Source organism: Lethenteron reissneri, chromosome 22 (assembly GCF_015708825.2).
Source record: "Lethenteron reissneri isolate LAM-NWPU_2019-01 chromosome 22, ASM1570882v1, whole genome shotgun sequence".
NCBI classification, from domain to species: domain Eukaryota; kingdom Metazoa; phylum Chordata; class Hyperoartia; order Petromyzontiformes; family Petromyzontidae; genus Lethenteron; species Lethenteron reissneri.
Genome location: NC_083800.1, coordinates 3,319,988 through 3,344,411, shown reverse-complemented (window position 1 = coordinate 3,344,411; position 24,424 = coordinate 3,319,988). Strand labels below are relative to the sequence as shown.

The 24,424-nt window shown below is 53.3% G+C and overlaps 1 protein-coding gene across 1 annotated transcript; it reads left to right on the top strand.

Moving 5' to 3' along the window:
* LOC133345526 (beta-2 adrenergic receptor-like) lies at nucleotides 1-23,997 on the top strand. The gene is made up of 2 exons (XM_061556360.1): nucleotides 1-436; nucleotides 13,108-23,997. Exon 2 carries the CDS (start codon nucleotides 13,169-13,171, stop codon nucleotides 14,618-14,620), a length of 1,452 nt encoding a protein of 483 aa, XP_061412344.1. The 5' UTR covers nucleotides 1-436; nucleotides 13,108-13,168; the 3' UTR covers nucleotides 14,621-23,997.
* The last annotated feature ends 427 nt before the right edge of the window (nucleotides 23,998-24,424 follow it).

The following is a 24,424-nucleotide window of genomic DNA, read 5'->3' as shown; positions in this document are numbered from 1 at the left end:
GGGGGCTCACACGCGCACACGCCCCGTCGCGGGAGAGACCAGAGCGCACTCCCCGTCATCATCGTCGCCCAGAGCCGCGTGCGCTGCCGCACGACTCGCATCGCGCGCGTGAGCAGAGTTCGATGTCGAGACACCAACTTGCGATGAAGCGCACCTGGGACTGAAGTTTTTGTTGTTTTTGTTGCTCGAGCGAGTTAGTGTTTGTGTTGCATATCCGTCTTCTACGACTGCTCTACGATTTACTCGACGAATGTATTGAAATTTCAAACGAATCATATCGGACTATTACTACTGCCTGCTGCCGATCCTACTGCAGTTGTCGCTGCTGCTGCTGCTGCGTCCACCACCACCACAACGTCCAGGTGTAACCACCCTGACCTCGTTATCAGCGAGGTGACCGCGGTGATCACATGCCGCTGCCGGGAACACAGCTAAGGTGGGGTCGCTTTTCGAGTTTTGTAGCGGCGCGTTCTTTCTCACGCACTTACTCTCTCATGTGCCCACACACACGCCCAGTAGCCCACGAACCCATGCACGCTCACACACATGCGCACCCACTTATCATACACTCACCCACGTACGCACTTATACGTGCATATATACATGCACGCAGTCGCCCACTTACCGACGTGCCTACTTACCCACGCGCTCACTAAGCACGCGCGGCCACTCGCACGAACTCACTAACTGACTTACCTACTTATCCACTCGCACGCACTCGCACACGCACACACTCACCCACTAGTCCACGCACACACCCACTCACACACTCAACCACTTCTACCACTCACACACTCGCCCACTCACACACGCACATACGAACCCACTAGTCCACGCACACACCCACTCACACACTCAACCACTTCTACCACTCACACACCCACTCACACACGCACATACGAACCCACTAGTCCACGCACACACCCACTCACACACTCAACCACTTCACCCACTCACACGCACCCACGCACACGCACCCACTCCAAGATGGACCCACTAGTCCACGCACACAACCACTCGCACACGCACACACTCACCCACTAGTCCACGCGCACACTCACCCACTCACACACTCACCCACTCGCACACTCACCCACTCACACACGCCCCCACTCGCACACGCCCCCACTCGCACACTCACCCACTCGCACACGCACCCACTCGCACACGAACCCAATAGTCCACGCACCCACTCGCACACTCACCCACTCGCACACTCACCCACTCACACACTCACCCACTCACCCACTTACACACGAACCCAATAGTCCACGCACACACTCACACACGCACACACTCACACACGCACACACTCACACACGCACACACTCACACACGCACACACGAACCCACTCACACACTCACCCACTTACACACGAACCTAATAGTCCACGCACACACTCACACACGCACCCACTCACACACGCACCCACTCACACACGACGTACCTCCGATTAGCACCGTTGGCTGCGTACGGCGCGAACGAAGTTCAACATACATACGCGGACGCACTCGCGCACGACAGATCGACATTAATCGCCACAAATGCGCAAAAAGCTCCTGTCGGATCTCGAGGGCTCCAACAGCGTTGTGCCTCGTTGTTGATGAAAAGGGTGGCCACAAACTGCTATTGGTTGGAGCTTCGAGGTGACCAGGAGGTGGCAGCGCTGAGTGTCACCTTCTTAGATACAGCGCGATGGGTTTTCTCCGGATTCATCATGTTTTTGTTTCTGACTTCCTCGCACACGAAGCCAAATTATCGTGAATGGAACTGACCACGCATCTCCACGTAGCCGCGGAACCCGACTGAAAGTGTCGACGATTTTCGGATACGGTTGAGGCTTTTCTGCGTAAAATAATCGGCATTAGTATTCGTATTATTTGCAATGTTTTCGGCTTGGCGAAAACCAGCAGCGCTTGCAGGCAACATTTGTGTTGATGGCATGTGAGCAAAGTTGCACAAGGCGCGCCGCAAATGGACTTTTATCTCGGTTTATCTGTCACGAAAAAGGGCAAAGTGCGCATTTTCAGACAAACAGCCAGGGAACTCAGCCCATCTCTGCGTTGCAGGCCATTGTGTTGTTGTAAGGACAACGCCTCCGATTAGCACAGTTGGTTACTTACGGTACGAACGAAGTTCAGCATGCACGCTGTACATACATACGAATTCAACGCGTCCCAAAGGACATCCACCGAGAATGTGCGTGTGCGGGTGCCAAGTGGATTATCAAATCGTGGATTCGGGGGAATCCTTCACTCAGCATTGGAATGCCCGTGGCTGATGATGACGATGAGGTACAGTTGAACACGTGCGAGGAGCTCATGCTATGACAACGTCTTGACCCCACGTGTGTGTGTGTGTGTTTACAGCACCACACATGTGTGCGCCGTATGGCACATCGGGTACGATGCGTTTAACCGCTGCTGTGCATTAAGAGGCGGCGCAGTGAACAATTCCACGAATCATTTGGAGCGATATCCGGACAAACGCGACGTTACAAACGACAGCGCCGCCGACAATGGCGAAACGCCACAATACACGCACACACACACACGCAAAGATAAAAAAAATCCCCCGTATAGCCTTAACAGACTGTAGGGGCAAGTGCTGTTAGAGAGCACCTATGGAGGCCGGAACGGTACACGAACGAGGGGGTGGGTGGCCAGCACCACGCCCGACCGCCTTTTACACACCTCACCAGGTACTCATTTAAGGCTCAGTCGACCTAGGGGATGCCCGGGACCGGTTCAGATAATCGTCACTGGTGTTGGCCGTGAGCGGGAATCGAACCTGGGTCGCCAGGTTCATAGCGCAGCGCGCTAACCGCTACACTACCGCTCACACACACACACGCACAGACACGCGCACACACGCACACAGACACACACGCACACAGACACGCGCACACACACGCACACAGACACACACAGACACACACACACGCACAAGCCACCCAAAAATCGCAGGTCGAGTGGTGACTTCCCAAATCGCGCGACGGAGAAGTTAGCAACTTGTCCACAAACAAGTCGCCTGTTGATCCACGGCGAACATTTCCTAACAACCGCGCAGTTCGCAAATTAAGCGGCCGTCTCCGTAACGCACGTCCTGTCCAAATGTTATTTGTAGGCGAGAACACTCGCGGCCACGTGCGCAGTTCATGAGCTACGGACGCTTCCGCGCTGCTGTCGGGCAAATGCCACTCGACGTAGCCGCGCTTGTTTGCGGGGTTTCTACGCAGTCGCGCACGCGCGCGCTATTTACATCCAACGGGTAAATGTATCTCGGCCGTTATGAAAGCGCGTTTCTTCGTTTGGTTTTTTTTATCAGCGGGAAATCATCAGGGGGGCCATCGGCACCGCTTATCGTGGCTGGCACGCGTGCCCCGTTGTGAAACCCCCGCGCTGCGCTCTTCGCTTGCCGACACTTTGGATTCAACTCCGACGGCTTTTTCGGAGGGTTGTAGCCGCGCGTCGCAATCGAACTCGGCAACGATTGTCCGACGTTTCGCCGCGCGTGCTGGGGGGGGGGGGTTGCGAACGCGGAGGGGAACGATAGCAGCCGAGCCGCGCAAAGCGAGGCAAGCGTGGAGTGTCCCTCACTTGAGTTGGCGTCCGGGTGTCCAACTGGAGCAATCATTGTTTTGGCCAATGCATAAACGCTGTTAACCCACCGCCGTTTTCGCATCGATTCCCGATCGCTGGAACGCATCGATATTTACCGATCTTTTGACAGTTCGTTTTGGTGGGGGAGCGGGCGGGCGGGCGAGCGAGCGGGGGAGGGGGGTGCTTCTATAAATGAATTAGTCTATTTACTGAAAATGTAGTAAGCCTTAGGCGCACAGTGCTCTTCTCGACTGAGCACTCTGGGGAGCAAGGCGAGCGCCCCCCCCCCCCCCCCCGCAGTAGATAAGCACAGCGGGTCTGCATAGACCCCTAAACGGCGTCTCTCGCCCCCCCCCCCCCTTCTTCCCCGTTGTCTCAATGCGGCCGCGTGCGTTGTAATTGCTGGGTTGTCCTTCACCTCTCGCGGTGCGCCTGATGTGGGTTTAATTTCCCAGGGGAGGGCAACCGAGAAGGGGTGGCTAAAGCGCCGCCTTTTGTCGCCGTACACACGGGACCGGAGTGCGTGTGTGTGTGACACGGTGTGTGTGTGTGTGCTTCTGTGTGTGACACGGTGTGTGTGTGTGCTTCTGTGTGTGTATGTTTCTGTGTGTGTGTTTGTGTGTGTGTGTGACACGGTATGTGTGTGTGCTTCTGTGTGTGTGTGCTTCTGTGTGTGTGACACGGTATGTGTGTGACACGGTGTGTGTGTGTGACACGGTGTGTGTGGGAGCGGTAGTGTAACGTTTCCGCTCAAGACCAATACCAGTGGCGGTTATCTGAACCGGTCCTGGGCCTCCCCGAGGTCGACTCAGCCTCAAATTGGTACCTGGTGTGGTGTGTAAACATTAGCAATGGGGATACATGTGCCGTGTTGGTCTTCAACGGTACTCGCCAAGAGCACTTGTTCCCAAGAGTCTGTTTAGGCTACACCGGGGAGTCTTTATGTGGTGTGCTGCTGTAGTTCGTGTGACAAACGTCCGAATATCGGCAATGGGGAACACAAAGGCGGCCGGGCGTGGTGTGGGTCACGCCACCGATTCGTTTCAAGTGTCGTGCCTACCTTAATAGGTGCTTGCTAACAGCAGTACTTAACACCGGCCTGCTAACGTCGGTGGCGCTCCCCACGGAAGCCTTTGTTAACGGACGAGTGTTTGTGTTCATCGCGTTATGTACGTTGAACTTCTTTAGCACCGTACGTAGCCAGACGTGCTCATCGTCGGTGCCTGCTGGGGGTGCCGTGGCACAGTGGTTAGCGCCCTGCGCTGCCAACCCCGGGCACCTCGATTCGATTTCCCGGCCACGGCTGACATCGGTAGCGAGTGACATTTGACCTGGAACCTTGGCGCACTTCGCTGGAGGATCGGCCTTCGATTAGCACCCGACTGCGGAGAGACAAAGGCGGCCGGGCGCGATGCTGACCACATTCACACGCTCGTGCGCTGAACCAGCCTCAATAGCTGCTTGCCAACAAAACTTGGCCCCAACAATATTATAAATGCCGCTACGGGGTGGTGGGGGGGGGGGATATTCGTCTTTGTATTTATATGCACAAAGTAACTTTTAGCGGGATGCGACCTCTTTCTATCGGCTTTACAGTCACACTCCAGGGAGGGAAGTATAACTTGGTTAAATGACGGGGATGGTAAATTTAAAGTGGTGAGAACGCCAGATCTGAGTGAATTTGGAACTTCAGAATGACCCTGCCCTATGGGCATGAACCGAGCAGTGTGCGCGCGGGTCCAAATGCAAAACCTTCGGTCTTCTGAATGTTCAAGTCGTGTGCATGTTGAACTTCTTTCGCACCGCACGCAACCAACCATGACAATCGGATGCGCGGGGGAAGGACAGCAAACTAAACACACGAAGCAGTTCTAAAGAAATGAGTTTGCAATCGAGATGACTTAAAAGTGCATGGCTCCAAGTGGTTTCCAAACATCGGAAGGAGGAGCGTTCCAGACGGCCGCAGAAGCGCGTGTGAAAGCGCCGCGCGATGCGGTGGCCGCCGTCTTTATTCTATGTTTCGCCAAAAAGCCGCTGCTACGAGGATGAGCGTGCACTCCGATCTATTTGTACAACAACAACAAAACATGGCAGCTCTCTTTTAGCCCTTCCGGAACAACGATTTTACGCAGCGTTCCATCCCGAAGGGTTGGCGTCACTCACGCCGGAGAAGCGGAGTGGTATCCCTACCTCGCCGTTGGCGTGGCCAATGTCGACTCAGCCTTCAATGGGCAAGGTGAAAATGGTAAAGCAAACCTGTCAACCCCTTGTCAGTGCCCTCACTGAGTACAGACCAAATCAGACCTTATTGGTCACCCCCGCGCCCCTTGTAGATCTCAACGTTCATCTACAAAGTCCCATCACGAGGGAGAAACACAAACAAATAGACACATTTTTGTTTGTCCGTATTGAAACGGCTATACGTCGTATGGACCTGAAAACTAAATTTCCCTGCGCTAGAACACGGGCTAACCCGTCTGGGTTGACAGCTTTGTTAAAGGCGCAGCCACTGCAATTGCTCACTCGCGTCACTGCTGACGGAAAGGACCTCCTCCTGCACCCCTTAGCCGGCGAACTCGGCGCAATGTCGGGCGGTCACGCCGGGAACAGCATCCCCTTAAAGTGAGTAGCGACCGAAGCCGGGGAAGACAAAGGCAGCCGGACGCGGTGCTGGCCACCCAACCCCCTTCGTGTGCCGTGTGGGGGTCTTCATAGGTGCTCGCGAACAGCACTTGCCCCAACCGGGAGGCGGGCGGGGGGGCATCTTTGTCTTTGCCTTTTGTACACGTGCACGTGCGGAGCAGTCGCGCGGCGGTTGCGAACCTTGTGGAGCCGCGTTCGATGCCCGGCCACGGCCGCAAGCACGAGCGGCAAGTCATGTCTGAACCGTACTCTTAGGTTTTTTCGGTAAAGTCACGTAGGTAAAAAATTAATAATAAAAGATAAGTAATGAAAATAATAGAATTAATAATAGAAATAAAATTAAAAATCACGACGTTTCGGAGGCAACACAAGCTTCCGTCTTCAGGTGTTGCCTCCGAAACGTCGTGCTTTCTTATTTTATTTCTATTATTTATTCTATTTATTCTATAGTTTTTATTATTTATCTTTTATTGTTTCTTTTTTACCTACGTGACTTTACCGAAAAAACCTAAGAGTATGAATCCTTGCAGTCACGAAAGCTTCAAATCTAGAATGTCTGAACCGGTCTCGGGGGGGGGGGGTGGGGGGGGATCTCCCGTAGGTCGACTCAGCCAAAATTGAGTGAGTCGGGTTCGTTTGGCCACGCCGCCTCCTCATCCGTTGGCATCGCTCGTCGCTGTTTCGCGCCGCCTCGAGCAAGCGGCGGCACCACGTCGTGTATGGATAGACTGTTGCCGCCATAGGAATGTGGAGTTTACACCAGTGCTCGCTCACAGCGCTTAACCGTACTGTCTGTTTAGGCTATTTAAGGGAGATTTGTTTTTGTCTTTGTGAGCTTTGTGTACGTGTCGTTGCTGCTGTTTAACATTCGACATTACTGTGGCGATCTGAGTACACAGTACAAATATGCACGTACTCTTGCACAATATCGCAGTGACGGCCAAGTGCATCCACAGAGCCTGGCATAGCGGGGCATAGCCAAGTAAATCTATAGAGCATGGCATAGCGGGCATAGCCAAGTGAATGTATAGAGCATGGCATAGCCGGGCATAGCCAAGTAAATCTATAGAGCATGGCATAGCGGGCATAGCCAAGTGAATGTATAGAGCATGGCATAGCCGGGCATAGCCAAGTGAATGTATAAAGCATGGCATAGCGAGCATAGCCAAGTGAATGTATAAAGCCTAGCATAGCGGGCATAGCCAAGTGAATGTATAGAGCCTGGCATAGCGGGCATAGCCAAGTGAATGTATAGAGCCTGGCATAGCCGGGTATAGCCAAGTGAATGTATAGAGCATGGCATAGCCAGGGCATAGCCAAGTGAATGTATAGAGCCTGGCATAGCGGGCATAGCCAAGTGAATGTATAGAGCCTGGCATAGCCGGGCATAGCCAAGTGAATGTATAGAGCATGGCATAGCCGGGTATAGCCAAGTGAATGTATAGAGCATGGCATAGCCGAGTATAGCCAAGTGAATGTATAGAGCATGGCATAGCGGGCTTAGCCAAGTGAATGTATAGAGCCTGGCATAGCGGGCATAGCCAAGTGAATGTATAGAGCATGGCATAGCCGGGTATAGCCAAGTGAATGTATAGAGCATGGCATAGCCGGGTATAGCCAAGTGAATGTATAGAGCATGGCATAGCGGGCATAGCCAAGTGAATGTATAGAGCCTGGCATAGCGGGCATAGCCAAGTGAATGTATAGAGCATGGCATAGCCAGGCATAGCCAAGTAAATGTATAGAGCCTGGCCTAGCCGGGCATAGCCAAGTGAATGTATAGAGCCTGGCATAGCGGGCATAGCCAAGTGAATCTATAGAGCATGGCATAGTGGGCATAGCCAAGTGAATGTATAGAGCCTAGCATAGCGGGCATAGCCAAGTGAATCTATAGACATGGCATAGCGGGCATAGCCAAGTATATATATAGAGCATGACATAGCGGGCATAGCCAAGTGAATGTATAGAGCCTGGCATAGCCGGGCATAGCCAAGTGAATGTATAGAGCCTGGCATAGCGGGCATAGCCAAGTGAATGTATAGAGCCTGGCATAGCGGGCATAGCCAAGTGATCGTATAGAGCATGGTATAGCGGGCATAGCCAAGTGAATGTATAGAGCCTAGCATAGCGGGCATAGCCAAGTGAATGTATAGAGCATGGCATAGCGGGCATAGCCAAGTGAATGTATAGAGCCTGGCATAGCGGGCATAGCCAAGTGAATGTATAGAGCATGGTATAGCGGGCATAGCCAAGTGAATGTATAGAGCCTGGCATAGCCGGGCATAGCCAAGTGAATGTATAGAGCATGGCATAGCGGGCATAGCCACGTGAATGTATAGAGCCTGGCATAGCGGGCATAGCCAAGTGAATGTATAGAGCCTAGCATAGCGGGCAGGCATAGCCAAGTGAATGTATAGAGCATGGCATAGCGTGCATAGCCAAGTGAATGTATAGAGCATGGCATAGCGGGCATAGCGCTCCCACGCGTGACCGTGGCAAAGCAAGAGGGATTATCGCTGTCTGCCACGTGAGCTGCGCACCTGCCCTCCACCTGTAGTTTGTCTCTGCAATAAGCAAAAAAGCCACCACGTCTTGAGTGGCCACAACACTGCTGTGAAGATCAAAAACAAACCCTGTTCACCTTGCGAACGGATATATCTGTCCCGGAGTGCGCTGTGACGCACTGTTGTTGTGTTTTTTACGTGTTGCGACCAACAACAAAAACAATCTAATTCAAGTGGTTTTCTGCTCAAACAAACTTGGGAAGGATCTCCTCTTAAAAGCTCTCAGTGAATGAAACCCATGACGGGGCCGAGGAGATTTAGACGAGACTCGATGCTTTTTGCGTCCTCCCCGGATTGCTACAGCGGGAGGAAGAGACTGAGGGGTCACGAACCAAAAACCTGGAATTGAACTCGCAAGCCCTCTAACCAACGACTCCACCACCTAATAGTGTTTAACCATACGTCACCACGCTGTTAAGTGCCTGTTGAGACAGGGGGGGGGGAGGGCAACACTGCATCTGACATCGCTTGCCAACCACTTGAGCCGCGTCCGGGAATCGAAATCTTGGTGGCGCAATTTACGACGCCATCACCGCTACGCTCACCAATACACAGTGAATATTGCCAAACGCACACGTGTGTGAGTTGTGTGTGAGTTGTGTGTGTTATTACATTTAGCGGTTAGCGCGCTGCGCGACGAACCCAGTGACCCGAATTCGATTCCCGCTCGCGGCCAACAGCAGTAACAAAAAATCTGAACCGGTCCTGGGACTCCCGTAGGTCGACTCAGCCTCAAATTAGTACCTAGTGCGGTACGTAAACATCGCTACTGGGGATACAAAAGCGGTCGGGCGTGGTGCTGGCCACCCGCCCCCTCGTCTGCCGTGCCGGCCTTCATAGGTGCTCGCTAACGGCACTTGCCCCAACAGTCTGTCAAGGCTACATGAGGGATCTTTGTCTTTGTTATTTAAATAGATTTTCAAACTACGTGGGGAGTTTCATCAACACGGCGGCCGCGCACGCGTGGCTGTGTTGTGCCACGTGTCTGCCTGCCTCATTCGTCACTTTCGGCCCAAGGCATGAATGAATAATAAATAATAATACTGTAATGTTATTTACCTGCAGGGCTTCTTCCACATTGCAGTTCACTTTTCAATACCAGTATTGGTTTGCACAGAGAATTCAAGTTCACCGATCAAGTTCCCAAACCCAATTTAAGACTCTTTTTTTTTTACTTCGTCCAGAAGCGTCCCATTACATTGGCACGTTTGGGGGATCGTATTGTCATGAATGTTCGGGCGTGCGAGAAAAACCCTGAGCAATCCCAGAGTACAACCCCATGACGAATACTGGAGGATAACGCCTCAAAGATCCAACGCAGGCAGGTCAGGTAACCTACTTTCTGTACTGCCGCCTCTTGGCCGCCTCGCGGCTATTGGATTGTGGGAGACGGTGGCAGCCTCCGTGAGTCACGAACCCTCAGTTCCAAAAGGGTGCGAGCTTTGTTTTAATGAACCACCTGGGGGTGACGAGAACAATCGCGCGTTCGCAGCTTGTTGCCGAGGTTTGCGGTTCGAACAAAGGCGGCCACCCCGGTTAATACTGCGGGGTTATTAATTGTAAACAAACAAACAAAAAAACGCGCGATCTGCTTCACAGTGGACGTGAAAGACCCCGTGACGTTATTCGTAACAAATTCGGCCGCGTGTGTGGCCGTCACCACATGGCCCAAATTTCCCACGTTTAAAAATCACTCCGTAATTACCTAATGGGGTGAAACCAATATAGCAACGTTGCCCCCCAACCCCCCCACCCCCCCGACTGCGAAACTGCTGCAGCCTACCGATATCCTCATCTGTGAAACGGTGAAATGTAGAACCTTCGCGATGGCCTTTCGAGAATACCCAGAGCACTAATTATTTGATTTGATGATTGGATATTTGTGAGGGTAGCCATGCAATGCGACAGGGGCTGTGCGTTCGGGGGAAACCCGCCTCCGAGCCACGCAGGCAGACCCCCTAATCCCTCATTTAAAATGCCTTTAAGGCCGCTAATCTCGCTGAAGGAAAGCCGTTAAAAATTAAATCTCAAATTGAGAGCTTTTATGTGTTCGCGCGGGCGTGTGTATGTGCGCGCGCACACACACAAAGACAAATATCCCCCTTATAGCCTTAAAACATACTTTTGGGGCAAGTGCTGTTAAGGAGCACCTATGAAGGCCGGCATGGCACGCGAGGGGGTGGGTGGCCAGGATCATGACCGGCCGCCTTTGTCTCCCCAGTGGCAGTGTTTACACAGCGCACCAGGTACTCATTTGAGGCTGAGGCGACCTAGGGGATGGCCCATGACCGGTTCAGACAACCGTTACTGGTGTTGGTGGCCGTGAGCGGGAATCAAACTCGGGGTGCCGGGTTTGTAGCGCATGGCGTCGGGTTGATGGGAGGGGGTGCTGCTGGAGGGGGGTGAGCGCTCCCCCGCCCCCGCCCCCCCTTCCTCCTGCAGAAGACTAAGCGCCCCCTTTTAAATTCGTGTAGTTTAGTCAAGAAAGTGTGTCAGCAGGGGCTTCATCACTGTCCTCATCGGCACAGGGGGTGAAAGAATCAGGGCAGAACGCACGCTCGACGTACGCGCCGCATGCAGCCGACCGTGCTAACGGACAACAGCGGCCCACATCCTTGCTCCTTCTCCATTTGGCGTTTGGCATTTCTTTAAAATCAGCTTGAGATCGACTGTGGCCGCACCCCCACGGTTGCTTTTTTAAAATCCTTTATATTAAGTTCACTTGCTTGCTTGCGCGCTTACGACCGTGCAAATATTTCGGTCGTTTTTTAACCCACTTCCCGTGATCCAATCGAGCTGACATTTTGCACACAGACTCGTTGTGCGTGACAATTTATTTTAGTGGAAAAAAAATTCCAAAATTTTCCACTGTTTAGGAAAAAAAAGAATTCATATTTTATTTAAAATACCAATGTGATAAAAATGAAACTCTTACTCAAGAAAAACAGAAATGAATAATAAAATAAAACCGATGCCATGCATATAAAGGATTTATAGTGAAAAACTTTGTTTTTACGGGTTAATTTTTTCTTTGTACGCCCCACTCCCCGGCAAGAGCGGCCCCAGGGGGGCGACGCGCACGCTCCGTTGTCGCGAGCGACGCGCGGATTTAAGCGGCACGCGACGCACCGCTCGCGTGCGGCGACGGGTGAAGTCGCCGGTGACATGGTGGCCATTATGAACGCGGTGACCCCGTGAAGACTATCGCTTCAAATTGCTTCCTTCCCCCAAAACCTCCCTTTTGGACAGCGTCGCGACGCGAGCTTCCGAGTGTAAATGTTTGCAATAGCTCTGCTCGGAGCTTACATTGCTCACCGAACGTTTGTTCGGGTCGCTGGCAGAGTTGAAGTAGGCGCACGACGAGTAGCCACGGTCTTGGCGAGTAGGTGTACTGGATGTTGCGTGCTGGGTGCAGGGAAAAAACAATTTTCCCAGAATGCTGCCCAGAGAAGACCCGGATTAAATTAAATCCGGATTTTACTTTCTGCTACAGACATGCCACTGGTGATTGGTGGCAACTTGGGGTTCTTTTAAAGTCTAAACTTGTGCAGATCCCATTATTCGAATGCCATACTGCGCCCATTACCTTTCCTCCTTTCTCTCAGCGACATAAACGGCGTGCGAATGCGTGTGCACGTGTGTTCGTTAATTGTGATACGTGCGTGGCCGTTGTGGACAATCCACTGCTGTAATAGTAGGTTTTTACCCTTTTAACTGGTACAAAACTGACACCTTTATTCAAGGCATCATGTTTGCAATGACCACAACACAAGTAGTCAAAAAAACAAACAAAAAGAAGCAACTCTGATAAGGATAATAATATGCACTGTCCTTGAAGTTGATTGGCCCACACCCGAGACGGCTTTCTTTAGAGCCTAGTCCCCATTGGTGTTGGGCCAGATGACACCACAGCTGGGCGAGGCCCTCTACACACCGTGGAGGGCTGTGGGTCTTGTTTGACTTCACCACGCTGCTCAGAAAGGGTTGGTGTCAGCGGCGAGACGGCGGCGCATGAAAGTACAGCACAACAGCGGATGTTGCTACACTGGACTACCCTCCACATAGCTCCGCGTCGACCTGTATACCACCTGTTGTGCGCAGGATAGTCGCCCATCCAAGGGCCTATCCAGACTCAACTCTGCTTAGCGTCCGGGATGTGGCGAGATCCGGCGCGTTCCAAGTGATTTGGTCCTAACTTGGCTCCGCGTCGTGAGAAACGTCTTTTTAATTCTCACTTCCCCCTCCCCCCCCACCATCTCTGACCCTCCCCCCCCCCCCCCGATCTCTCGCCCCAAAGGGCCGCGGGTGGCGGCACGAGGTCTCCTCGGGCCTAGGCGTGAGGAGGAGGGCCCTCGCCGATGCGCGCGTGCCACGCGCCACTCCCGCCCGCACCGAGGAGGCGCACGGCCATGGAGCACCGTGTCAACTCCTCCTCCTCCTCGAGCAACGATAGCGGCGGCGGCATCGCTCACAACCGGAGCGCGGACGACGGCCTGGCCAACGAGACAGCGAGCGCCACCGGCTACACGCAGTCGTGGGCCATCGGCATGGGCTTCCTCATGGCCCTCATCATGCTCATCATCGTGCTGGGCAACTCGCTCGTCATCCTGGCGATAGCGCGCTTCAAGCGCCTGCAGACGGTCACCAACTGCTTCATCGTGTCGCTGTCGTGCGCCGACCTGGTCATGGGCGTGCTGGTGGTGCCGCCCAGCGCCGGGCTCGTGGTGACGGACAACGTGTGGACGCACGGCTCGTCGGCGTGCGAGCTGTGGACGTCGGTGGACGTGCTCTGTGTGACGGCGAGCATCGAGACGCTGTGCGTGGTGGCGCTCGACCGCTACCTGGCCATTACGGCGCCGCTGCGCTACAAGCAGCTGCTGACGAAGGCGCGCGCCCGCCTCATCGTCGTCGTCGTGTGGAGCATCTCGGCGCTCATCTCCTTCCTGCCCATCCAGATGCTGTGGTGGCGCGACAACGCCGACGTGGAGGCGACGCAGTGCTACAAGAACCAGGACTGCTGCGACTTCATCACCAACGCGCCCTACGCCATCGTCTCGTCCGTCGTGTCCTTCTACGTGCCGCTCATCGTCATGGTGTTCGTGTACGGCCGCGTCTTCCAGGAGGCCAAGAAGCAGCTGCGCAAGATCGACAAGAACGAGGGCCGCTTCTACGAGGTGTCCGCCGGCGGCGTGGGGGCCGCGGCGGGCGACGGCGGCGGAGTGATCCCCAGGCGCCTGTCGAAGCGGCGCACCTCTCGCGTCGTCTCCATGAAGGAGCAGAAAGCCATCAAGACTCTCGGCATCATCATGGGCACCTTCACCATCTGCTGGCTGCCCTTCTTCATCTCCAACATCATCAAGGCGTTCTGCAAGACGTGCGTCGACAAGAAGCTGTTCTTCTTCTTCAACTGGCTGGGCTACATCAACTCGGCCTTCAACCCGTTCATCTACTGCCGGAGCCCCGACTTCCGGAAGGCCTTCAAGCGCCTCCTCTTCGGCTGCTCGGCGCTGAGCAGGCGCTCCGCGCCCAGGAGGCGCGCCGGGAGCCTCGCGTCCTGCGCCGCCGAGGAGCAGCAGCGGCGGCGGCGCGCCGGCGACCGCCTGACCCCCAACGGAGGAGGTGCCGGGGGAGGCGGGGGCTCCCGCGCCTCGCAGCTCGCGTTCGCCGTTCGCACCCCGGGCGCCTTCAGCAACGGCAAGGCGTCCCTGGGGGACGGGCGGCATGACAGCCGCACGAGCAACAGCAGCAGCAGCGAGCAGAGCCTGGAGCGCAACGAGAAGGCGCCCAAGACTAGGCCGGCTGAAGGGTGACCGGGTGGCGGCCCACGGAGGTGACGACGCGAGGGGGGAGGGAGGGGGGGTGGGTCGAGGACCACCGTTTAAAAATGCGAGGGCTTGCCGAGACAGCTCGGCAAGGGTCGTGTTGAGCCCTCGCCCCTGTTGCCGTAATTCGTTGGACGAACGCGGCCCAAGTTTCACCGGAGGCGGGGCAGGGGGCGGGGGGCGCGATCTGATCCCCGATTGCGCGCGTGCGTGCAGCGAACAGGCGTGTTCCAAAACAAGTCGCCGAACACTGCACCCCTTTCTGTTGTGTTCCTGCCGCTTCAAAATTATTAAATAATAAGAATAACGAGGGAGGACGGCGAGCCTTGACCGCAGTTAACTCTCGCGTGTTGCATCGTCGTGGCCAGCAATTTGAAAATTGAGAGCAGATCACTTTGGGCTGCCTCTCCCTCAAAGAGGGGGGCGTGCACCCCCCCCCCTCCCCCCCGCAGGGTCTCCTCCTCCCCAGGAGTGAGCCAGGCCACAGCCATGACCGTTTTGAATGTGAAGAGAGTGTCGACCCAAAGAGGTCAGAGGTGGCCGTTACGCGCCGCGGCGTCGCTCGCGGTCGCGGCACGGCCCTCCCCGCGTGCCTCTGCACTTTTTTGCTCGGTCCGTCGCCCAACTCGTTGCGAAGCTCAGAGACGGCGGACAGGTCACCGCCGCTTGGTGTGCAACCGGCAGACCCTCGCGGCGGCGGCTGCTGCAAGGGCCGCAGTAGCGCGACGGTGTCCACGTGTTCGAGGCTGCGACTGGCACCGTTTGTTGGCAGCTCGACAAAAAAAAACAAGTTTATGCGCCAAGCGGCGTTGGGGGTTGGGCAGGAGAGTGATGTGGGGAGGGGGGGCTGCATGTTTCACATATGTAGATATTTCCCCTCTGGTTTCAATTATTACCGCGATAGTATAGAATTCTCTACAGCCTTACGAGTCTGGTTTCCTCCCTTGCAGGCCTTTTCGTGATGCCACAACCGTCGAGTGTGTCATCTCGATCGCACAGAGACAGAGAGAGAGAGCTTCGTGCCCAGCCGCTGTCCCGGCAGCACCGGCAGCTGTAGCAGCAGCAGACAGCTGGCGCCGCAGGCTGCCCTCTGAGCCACAAGTCTCAATCACAGCAGGCTTCTGTGGGGAGGAGAAAGCAGAGTAGCCTGGAGGGAGAGAGAATTCCACAAAGCTGTACATACCCGCGCCGCTTGACCTGCTGCTGTAAAACAGCTGTGGAAACGTACAGTGTTTAATAGCAGTCGGGGTGAGTTGGAGATTTGTTTAAGGTCTCCAATCTAACCGCACCGCGTGTTTTTGTTTCTGTGAGCTAATCAGACGCGTGCGTTGTTGAGCGTAAAGCGAGCGCGTGTCCCCGCTACAACGGGTTGGTGGAGTCGTGGCGACGCTGCGCCTTGATGCCAACTTTAGCGGCCACGTGGGGCTCCACTCACGGCCATCGTCAACAAAGTGGGCGGCGGCATCCGAACCTGTCCGGCGTGTCCCACAACTAGGTCGTCTTAGCCTGCAACGGTGCGTTGTGCCAACATCATCACCACTGGAGAGGCAAAGGCGGTCCGGCGCCGTGCTGAATTAACCACCCACCTTTAGCGGGTGCTCGCTTACAGCCAAACGGCAATTTTGTGTGTGTGATCTGGGCCTAATTAATGAATCTATTAATACAATGCGAGCGAGGGTTAGGGGGTATTGGGGGTTCACCGGGAGGGGGGGTGGGGAGAGGAATGGACTTTCTCAACAGGGGTCAGGTTGAGCGCACTCACGCGGCACGGCTGCGTACGCGCGGTTGTTGTTCGTCGCTGATTAATCACGCACATGTCGACGAGATTTGGATCCGAGAGGTCTGCTCGTGGAGCCGAGACTCGCTCATTCGGAGGAGGACATCATCTGCAATTTCTAAAAATGTTTGTACCAAGTTAATGTGTTCTTAGATGGGAGGGGGTTCGATGTCTGAATCCGCGTGTGTGAGTTCCAAAAAGTGGAACCGGCTCGCGCGGGACGTGACGTCTCCCAACGGGCAAGCCTTTGGCCATTGTGTGCCGTCAAAGTCGAAATTCCAGATTTGAATATCCCTTGCGGCTAACTTTGATGCGAGAGGAGAAATCCAACCAACCGTTCCACCTCCGAGTAACACGGTTGGCTACGTACGGCGCGAAAGACGTTCAACATACATACATATAAGAATAATTCATACCCACGTGTTGGACATTTAGGCGGTCCCACGTTTTCTCTTTAAGAGCATGTAATACGGGTGCTTCACGGAATGTGGATCAAAACATGCGTGCATGGGCAAGGCATCTTTGCGTGTGAACGGCGTGTGTGTGCGCGCGTGTGAGCGATGCGTGTGGGGAGCGGTGGTGTAGCGGTTAGCGCGCTGTGCTACGAACCCGGCGACCCGAGTTCGATTCCAGCTCACGGCCAACACCAGTGACGATTATCTGAACCGGTCCTGGGCCTCCTCCTAGATCGACTCAGCCTCAAATGAGTACCTGGTGCGGTGTGTAAACATCGCCACTAGGGAGACAAAGGTGGCCGGGCGTGGTGCTGGCCACCCACCCCCTCGAGTACCGTTCTGGCCTTCATAGGTGCTCGCTAACAGCACTTGCCCCAACAGTCTGTTAAAGCTACACGGGGGATATTTGTCTTCGATTGTGTGAGCGATGCGTGTGTGCGCGCGTGTGTGCGCGCGTGAGTAAGTGCGGGTTTTATTTTTCATAATTCTGATTAAAGCGAATGCGGACACAAAACAAAGAACTCGTGTGATGTCCGTGGACACTCACACCGCTTGAAGCACTTAAAAACTTCTTCAGAACAACACACAGACACAGACACGCACAAGAAATCTCCATGGAACGGTTCGCTAAACATGACTCATTCGATGTCGCGAAAAACATTCAGAATGCATCTGGGATTTAGTATTATCTGGCGTTGCGTAATTACACTGTTCAAAATGTAACCTGTACGCTGATCGTCACATATGCTTCGTTGAGTCGCGAGTCTCGCTTTGTCAAGCAATAGTGAACTGAGTGTGCAACAGACTTTTTGTTTTTTTAAAGAAGTCAAGTTGCGTTAAAATTAGACTGTTGTCCTGTTAATCACTTGTTTGCGTAAAAAAGGCACAAAACATAGAACTCGTGTTGTTGTTGTTGTTCAGATTTATTGCGAAGTATACTTTAAATACAGCCCTGTACATAACGCACAGGCACAACGTGCTTATGGCAAATGATCATTCCCGCGTAACGTTGTATTATCTGGATTATGAGACGCACTTTTTTTTTCTCCCGCCCTGTATTTTTAAAGCAAATCTTGCAGGTGCACCCCGTAATGCCGTGGCTGTGTGTTGGCGTGTGTGTATGTTACACCAAATTTGTGGGAGCGGTGGTGCAGCGGTTAGCGCTACGCTGCGCTACGAACCCGGCATCCAGAGTTCGATTCCCGCTCACGGCCAACACCGGTGACGATTATCTGTACCGGTCCTGGGCCTCCCCTGGATCGACTCAGCCTCAAATGAGAGCACCCAGTGCGGTTTGTAAACATTGGCACTCGGGAGACAAAGGCGGCCGCGAATGGAGCTGGCTACCCACCTCCTCGTGTGCCGTTCCGGCCTTCATAGGTGCTCGCTAACAGCACTTGCCCCAACAGTTTGTTAAGTCTACATGGGGGATATTTGTCTTTGTCACCAAATTTGCATACCTTTATTGACACCGTGCACAGATTTGCGGTGCGTATTACTTTCTGGAGCATCTTAGAATCCAGAGAAACACAGTATCTACATTTATCGATGTGGAAAGCAGCGTCATCCTGTTGCAATACGTTGAATGAAGAGTTGGTCAAAAAGTATTTTTTTGGCGCCGGGGGGAGGGGGGGGAATTATGATTTTAAGACGGAATTTGTTGCAATCATCAGATGCCGCGTTCGTGTTGACAAGTCACTGTGTGCAGTCTGAGTGCACTTGTGCTGCGCTGGGCGGCTGCCCCCTTGATGTGGTAATAGTCAAGCAGTGGGTGTAACGATCACCCCCCGCTCCCCCCCCCCTTCATCGTGTTAAGATTCATCGCCACAATTCACCGTCACGATGGGATTCGATAAAAAAAACAATTACATCGCGGGGAATGTAGCGGCCTCTTGCGGCTGTACGGAGGTCGCGTGAACCAATTATATACAGCGTGTACGAATCTAAAAAAAAAAACAGTCGAGCCGGAGATCCAATGTAAATCGGCGAATCGATGCATCGTTACACCCCATGGTAATATGCGCCTGCCCGTCACGACGACAGGCCGATGCGCATCAATAACCAACTGAACATTTATCGTGACTTTTGCGTCGAGGTGAGTTTCCGACCCACGTGCTCTTATTTATTCTGCAATTGTGTTGCAGCCATTGGCAGTAGTAGAGAGAGAGTCCATCTTCCCTGCCGATCCCCTTGCTTGCCCCTAGTTCTAGCACTAACGCCTGCTGGCGTTTATGTAAAATCACTGGGTCCCACTAGCACTTGCAGCGAACGATCGCGAATCTTAGCTCGACCGCTACCCGTTGAGTTTTCCATTGCCCGTGCCTTCGTGAGTCTCTGCGCCGATTGACTGCCGGCTCCAGCGGTGAGCGAAACCCACGGCCAACGATTTGCTGATAGCTCGAGTACCAGGTGGTTTCCGCGAGGCACGTAACTCGAGTTGAGGCATCTGTCCTGCTTGAGTTCTGGGAGAAATGAGGCCGACTTCACCATCGACTCGAGCCGACTTGAGTTTGCTGGCCCCATGGAATCGATGAAACTCAATCGCACGAGTTATCTGGAGTGTTAAAAGACCCGGCACGGACTTGTCGACAGCACGGATCATCGCGGTCAGTAACTTACCCGCCACTCACTTTGGCGAGATGACTTTTCACAGGCCGGTGTGTGGGACCCAGGTGTTTGAAATTACCCCCCCCCCCCCCCGCTGTCCCCCCCCCCATCCCCCCTCGTGTCCCTTACTCGATCCCCGCTCTCGTTTTATCGCGATATCGAGTTTGCAGTACGTGCTATTGACTACCTCATCTTTAAGAGTACCGCTGTCATTGTTACGCACCGACGCGTTTTCGTGTACATATGTGTTAATTCACACGTCCCTGTAACCCACCCGCGTTATACATTAATATCATACTATGGGTTTTTTTTTCTTGTTGTGAATGTATAAATGTATTGCCAAGACTTGGCCTCTCTTGAGGTTTTGGGAGGAGGGGATGGGCTTGTGGGATAAAAGGGAGGGCAATAGGGTTTGGGGAGGAGGGTCACAAACAGGGTAAGATTATGGAACAAGGGGCACTCTTTGTAATGTTGTTGGTGGGGTGGGGATTGAGGTTGTGGCTGGTGGTGGCTGTGCTTCACCGTGTCCGGCGAGGTTTCTGTTGTAATCACTGCCTCTGGCGTGGCCCTAACGCGAGCACTCGGCGAGAGGAGCCTCGCAACACTGAGCGCCAGCTACGATTTTGGCCAAGTGACTTTCAAACGGAAGGCCCTATCGCTCTCAAATATGGGCGCTCTTTCCGCACGCACGCGCCTACACGCGCGCCCACCGCACAATGCGCATACACACTCATCCTCGAGCACTCGGCCGCTCGCGTGAACCGAAAGCCCAGGGGAAAGAGCGCTGCTTGTTGGGATTACGCAATAGCTCCTGGTGGCCCAATTAGCGATCAAAACCACGGGATCAAAGTGGTTCGGCAGGCAGGCAAGGAGTGGTTGTACCCCCCCCCCCCCCATCGCCATTCAAGTGTCACGTTGAGTTGCAAAGAGATTCCCACTGCGTCCGCCTGACTGTCCGTATAATTGCAAAACGCGGAAAAAGTATATAATAAACGAGAATAAAAGGTGAAATGCCTTAGGCGCACATGATAGAATTACGGACAATGGTCTGGGCCTCCACGTGTAGATGAAGGATACATGAAATATGTGTTATTAGTCCATCAATCAACATTGGGGAATTTTGTCAGCAGTGTTTTCCGGCCAGCATTTGTGAAAGCAGGCAAACTCCGAACTGGTTTAGACTTCTCTGAGTGGCATCAGCAGAGCGTGGCCTGTCAAACGAACACTGCTGGGTTGCCCCGGTGTGATAGGCAAGAGCTCTTCACTGATAGCACGGGGAACGGCACTAAGGGCACGTAACAAATGTTACGCGTACACATCTAAAATAGTCGGCGTTCGGTAACAATCAACAGGTAGCCAAATGTCTACAATGCATTCCAGAGTCGCTTCTGTGAAAATTATTTATTGGCGACTCTACGGCACAAAACGACAAATTAGGTCAAACTCTGCAACGAAGACTAAATGCTTATTTGAGCTTGTGCTCAACAACAATAATAACCGTAAAAAATAATAATGTCCCATTATATAGGTTATCAAAGATTAGGGCAAACATTTTTCCGTAAACAATGGCAACGCCGGTGGAATGGGATGTGCAGTGGCTCACGGAGGCAAAGCGCCCTTGGGCTCGTAACCGCCGCGGTGGCGGTGCACAATGTGAGCGCGTGCGGGGGCCGCGCTTTGATGAGAAATGCCCGTGGAAACGACGCACGTGTGTGCGGGCGGTGTCAGCAACGCCACGTAAGATGAAAAGCTGCGGCCAGGTCTCCTGGGCACCGCTTGCCAGCAGTCAACGTGGTCGGGGAATGGCGGAGGGTGGGGGGTGGGGGGCCTTTTTGTTTTGTTGTTCTCATGTTTTTTTCCTTCTTTTAACATTCCCCTCCCCCATAAAAACAAATACATCCCGATTGTGTTTTGGGCGTCGGGCCGTGAAAGCGGATATATCGCGTTTGCATCGCTTCGTGTTGGGACGTGGCCCCCGCAGAAGTGGGTATCACAGAGCTATTTCTTGGGATGCCATTCGAGTGGCCCCCTGGTCCAAAGGGTAGAGGGCCGCAGTTTCCCAGCCGCTCTGCATGTGTCGGTCAAACCGATATTTAATTTATCGGAGCTGGTATCTATCCAAGTGACGTGCAGAACAAATGTAATGTCACGGTGTTGTTTTTGTGTGCAGTCATGTGTAACTAGGCTGAGATCAGTTACTCACTATTCTTGAGTACCTGGTGTACGATCTGATGGTGATCCCCTGCATTCGAACTCATGATCTCAGCGATGCCAGCTCAACGCTCTGACCTCTAAGCCACCCGGCCACCACTTTCTTTTTACGTTTTATCTGAATTGTCCGACAGGAAGCAGGCCAGATTGTGCTGGTAATCATTGCCATGGTAGCCCATATACTTGCAGGTAGAATGAGATGTTTTTATTTTATTATAACTGTTGCATCATTTGTGTAGTCTGATGCATATCAACCGAAGGTCAAGAGGTCGTGATGATGGCCAATGCCTTTGATGCCACCGCACCTCGCCATCACTTCTTTCCCTCTGCTAGATCTCATAATTGTTGTAAAGTCACCACCCGAACGTAAAGATCTGTTCTAACAGTATCCCACTGTGGCATGCCATGGTATGGCATGGTGTGGTATACTCCACCATAACAATGGGAAGGTGCCTACATTGCTCAAGGAAGCTTGGCTGCTAAGTTCACACCATGTTGTGAAAGTGTTGATACTGACCGGTGCGATGTGCATTGGTGTAAGTATCGGTGTGAGTAGCAGCTGCATGGGATTTGTAGGCTATCTGCGTGAATATTATCCTAACATGCACACCCTCTCATTAGTCGCACACATGTTTTTTACACACACACACACACGCGTGTACATTAAAATGTGGGCTTATTAGGCTTCAATCTAGAAACTGCAGCTTTTGTGACACTCGAAATGCAACCTGCCGCTCGGTGTGCACGATGTATCCAGTGAGTGTGGCCAATGCAGTATTTGTTGGGTGGAATGACCCCACCGTGGTCCTACATAGTTGCACGAGCTACCCAGGGGTATGGCTGTGCCATGAGCGTGACGATTCTCGGTGTCCGTACTCGTGACCCGTGCTCTGTGACTTTACTCCCGCCGACGAGAACTCCATTTGTCGACTCCATCCGTGTCACCAGGGCCGTCCGTAGGGATAGTGGGGGGGTGCGGGGCCCGGGGCAAACCCCACTGTGTGCCCCCCCCCTCCCTCAAGTTCTGGGCCCGGGGCAGTCGCCCCGATTCTCTGTACCCTAAGGACGGCACTGCATGTCACGGTGTTAGGGGTTGACAATTGGCACTCGCCACACTGCGAAACCTTCCACTTTCCCCAAGGCCACCCCACCACCACCACGGCTGTGATGCCCCCTTGCTCCTTTAACGGCCCTCTCCTCCTGCCTCCGCCTAAAGAGCCTGCGAATGTTATTTGCCGAGCCCTTCACGGCTCTCTTTCTCGTCTCCTTGTTTCCTGAGCTGCTGCTGCTGCGCTTTCCTACCCCTCCCTGCCCTCCCACTATTCAAACTCTCCATCCAGGCTCGTCAGCCTAATCCCACTCTTGTGAATGTCGCCTAACCCCCCACCCCCACCACAGTAAACACTTTTTGATTTCCAGCCCCCAGCTCTCCCAAGTGGTTACCTTGCCACCTGAGCTGTGATCAAGCGCGAGTATCTTGATTCATGATTCAGGCAGGCCGAGAGCCCCATTGAGACTTCAAGTAAAAAAAATGCAATGGAGAACCCGGTTACAAAATGCGAATGGGAAAGGAGATGCCTGGCGAAAAAGGAATTGGTGCGGTTATTGGAACAAACAACAATAACAATGTCAAAGTAATCCCGTGCAACTAAAGGAGACGTGAGTCGAACATGTTGTTACACAAGTCGGCAACGTGATCAGTGGGATACAAACTATGTCAGGCACGAGGCAATGATGATCAAAATGCATTTACACGCGGAATGTCCGAGCCTGGTGCAACCCACCTATTCAATTTAAGGGTGATCACGTGACGCCGGTAGTGACGTTACATGGGGAGCGGTGGCGCAGCGGTTAGCGCATTGCACTACAAACCCGGAGACCCGAGTTCGATTCCCGCTCGTGGCCAAAACCAGTGACGATTATCTTAACCGGTCCTGGCCCTCCCCTAGGTTAACTCAGCCTTAAATGAGTACCTGGTGTCTTGTGTAAACATCGCTACTGGGGAGACAAAGGCGGTCGGGCGTGGTGCTTGCCACCCACACCCTCGTGTGCCACAGTGCCGGCCTTCATAGGTGCTCGCTAACATCACTTGCCCCAACAGTCTGCGGCAGGCCATACGGCAAGGGCCCTGGTGCCAAAGGAATCCCGTGGGCCCCTGCGCAGGTGCACCGCCTGCACACTCGACGGCTGCACAACTGCCTGACTCAATTGAACTAACATTGTCAGCAAATTTCGATTTAAATGCTTTCGTGACTGCAGGGATTCATCTTCTTGGTTCTTTCGGTAAAGTCACGTAGAATGGAAATAATAAAATAATAAAAATAAAACATAACAAAATAATTCTCACATACACTTCAGTGTGAAAAATATGTGTATGTGAGAATTATTTTATTATGTTTTATTTTTATTATTTTATTATTTCCATTCTACGTGACTTTACCGAAAGAACCAATAAGATTGTCAGCAAACACGAAAATAAAATTAACAGTAGAGTTATATTACCTTCCTGGTTAACAACCTTCCCTCAATCAATAGCGACACCTGCCAATGACTTAACTCCGCTCCCGGACCACACAGGCGCACTGCTGCTAATATATCGTACCCCGTGTACTTTCTTGTTTGTGTCCGCTCGAGGTGAATTTAAACGCACCGCTAATGATTGTGACGCAGCAGGTAGCGCGCGCGTGCTGTCCCTGCTGATGCGCACTCGTCGCCCTCTGACGCCCCGTGAATTGCTGCGTC

Coding starts and splice junctions, on each gene's coding strand:
- LOC133345526 (XM_061556360.1), top strand. CDS start 13,169: ATGCGCGCGTGCCACGCGCCACTCCCGCCCGCACCGAGGAGGCGCACG.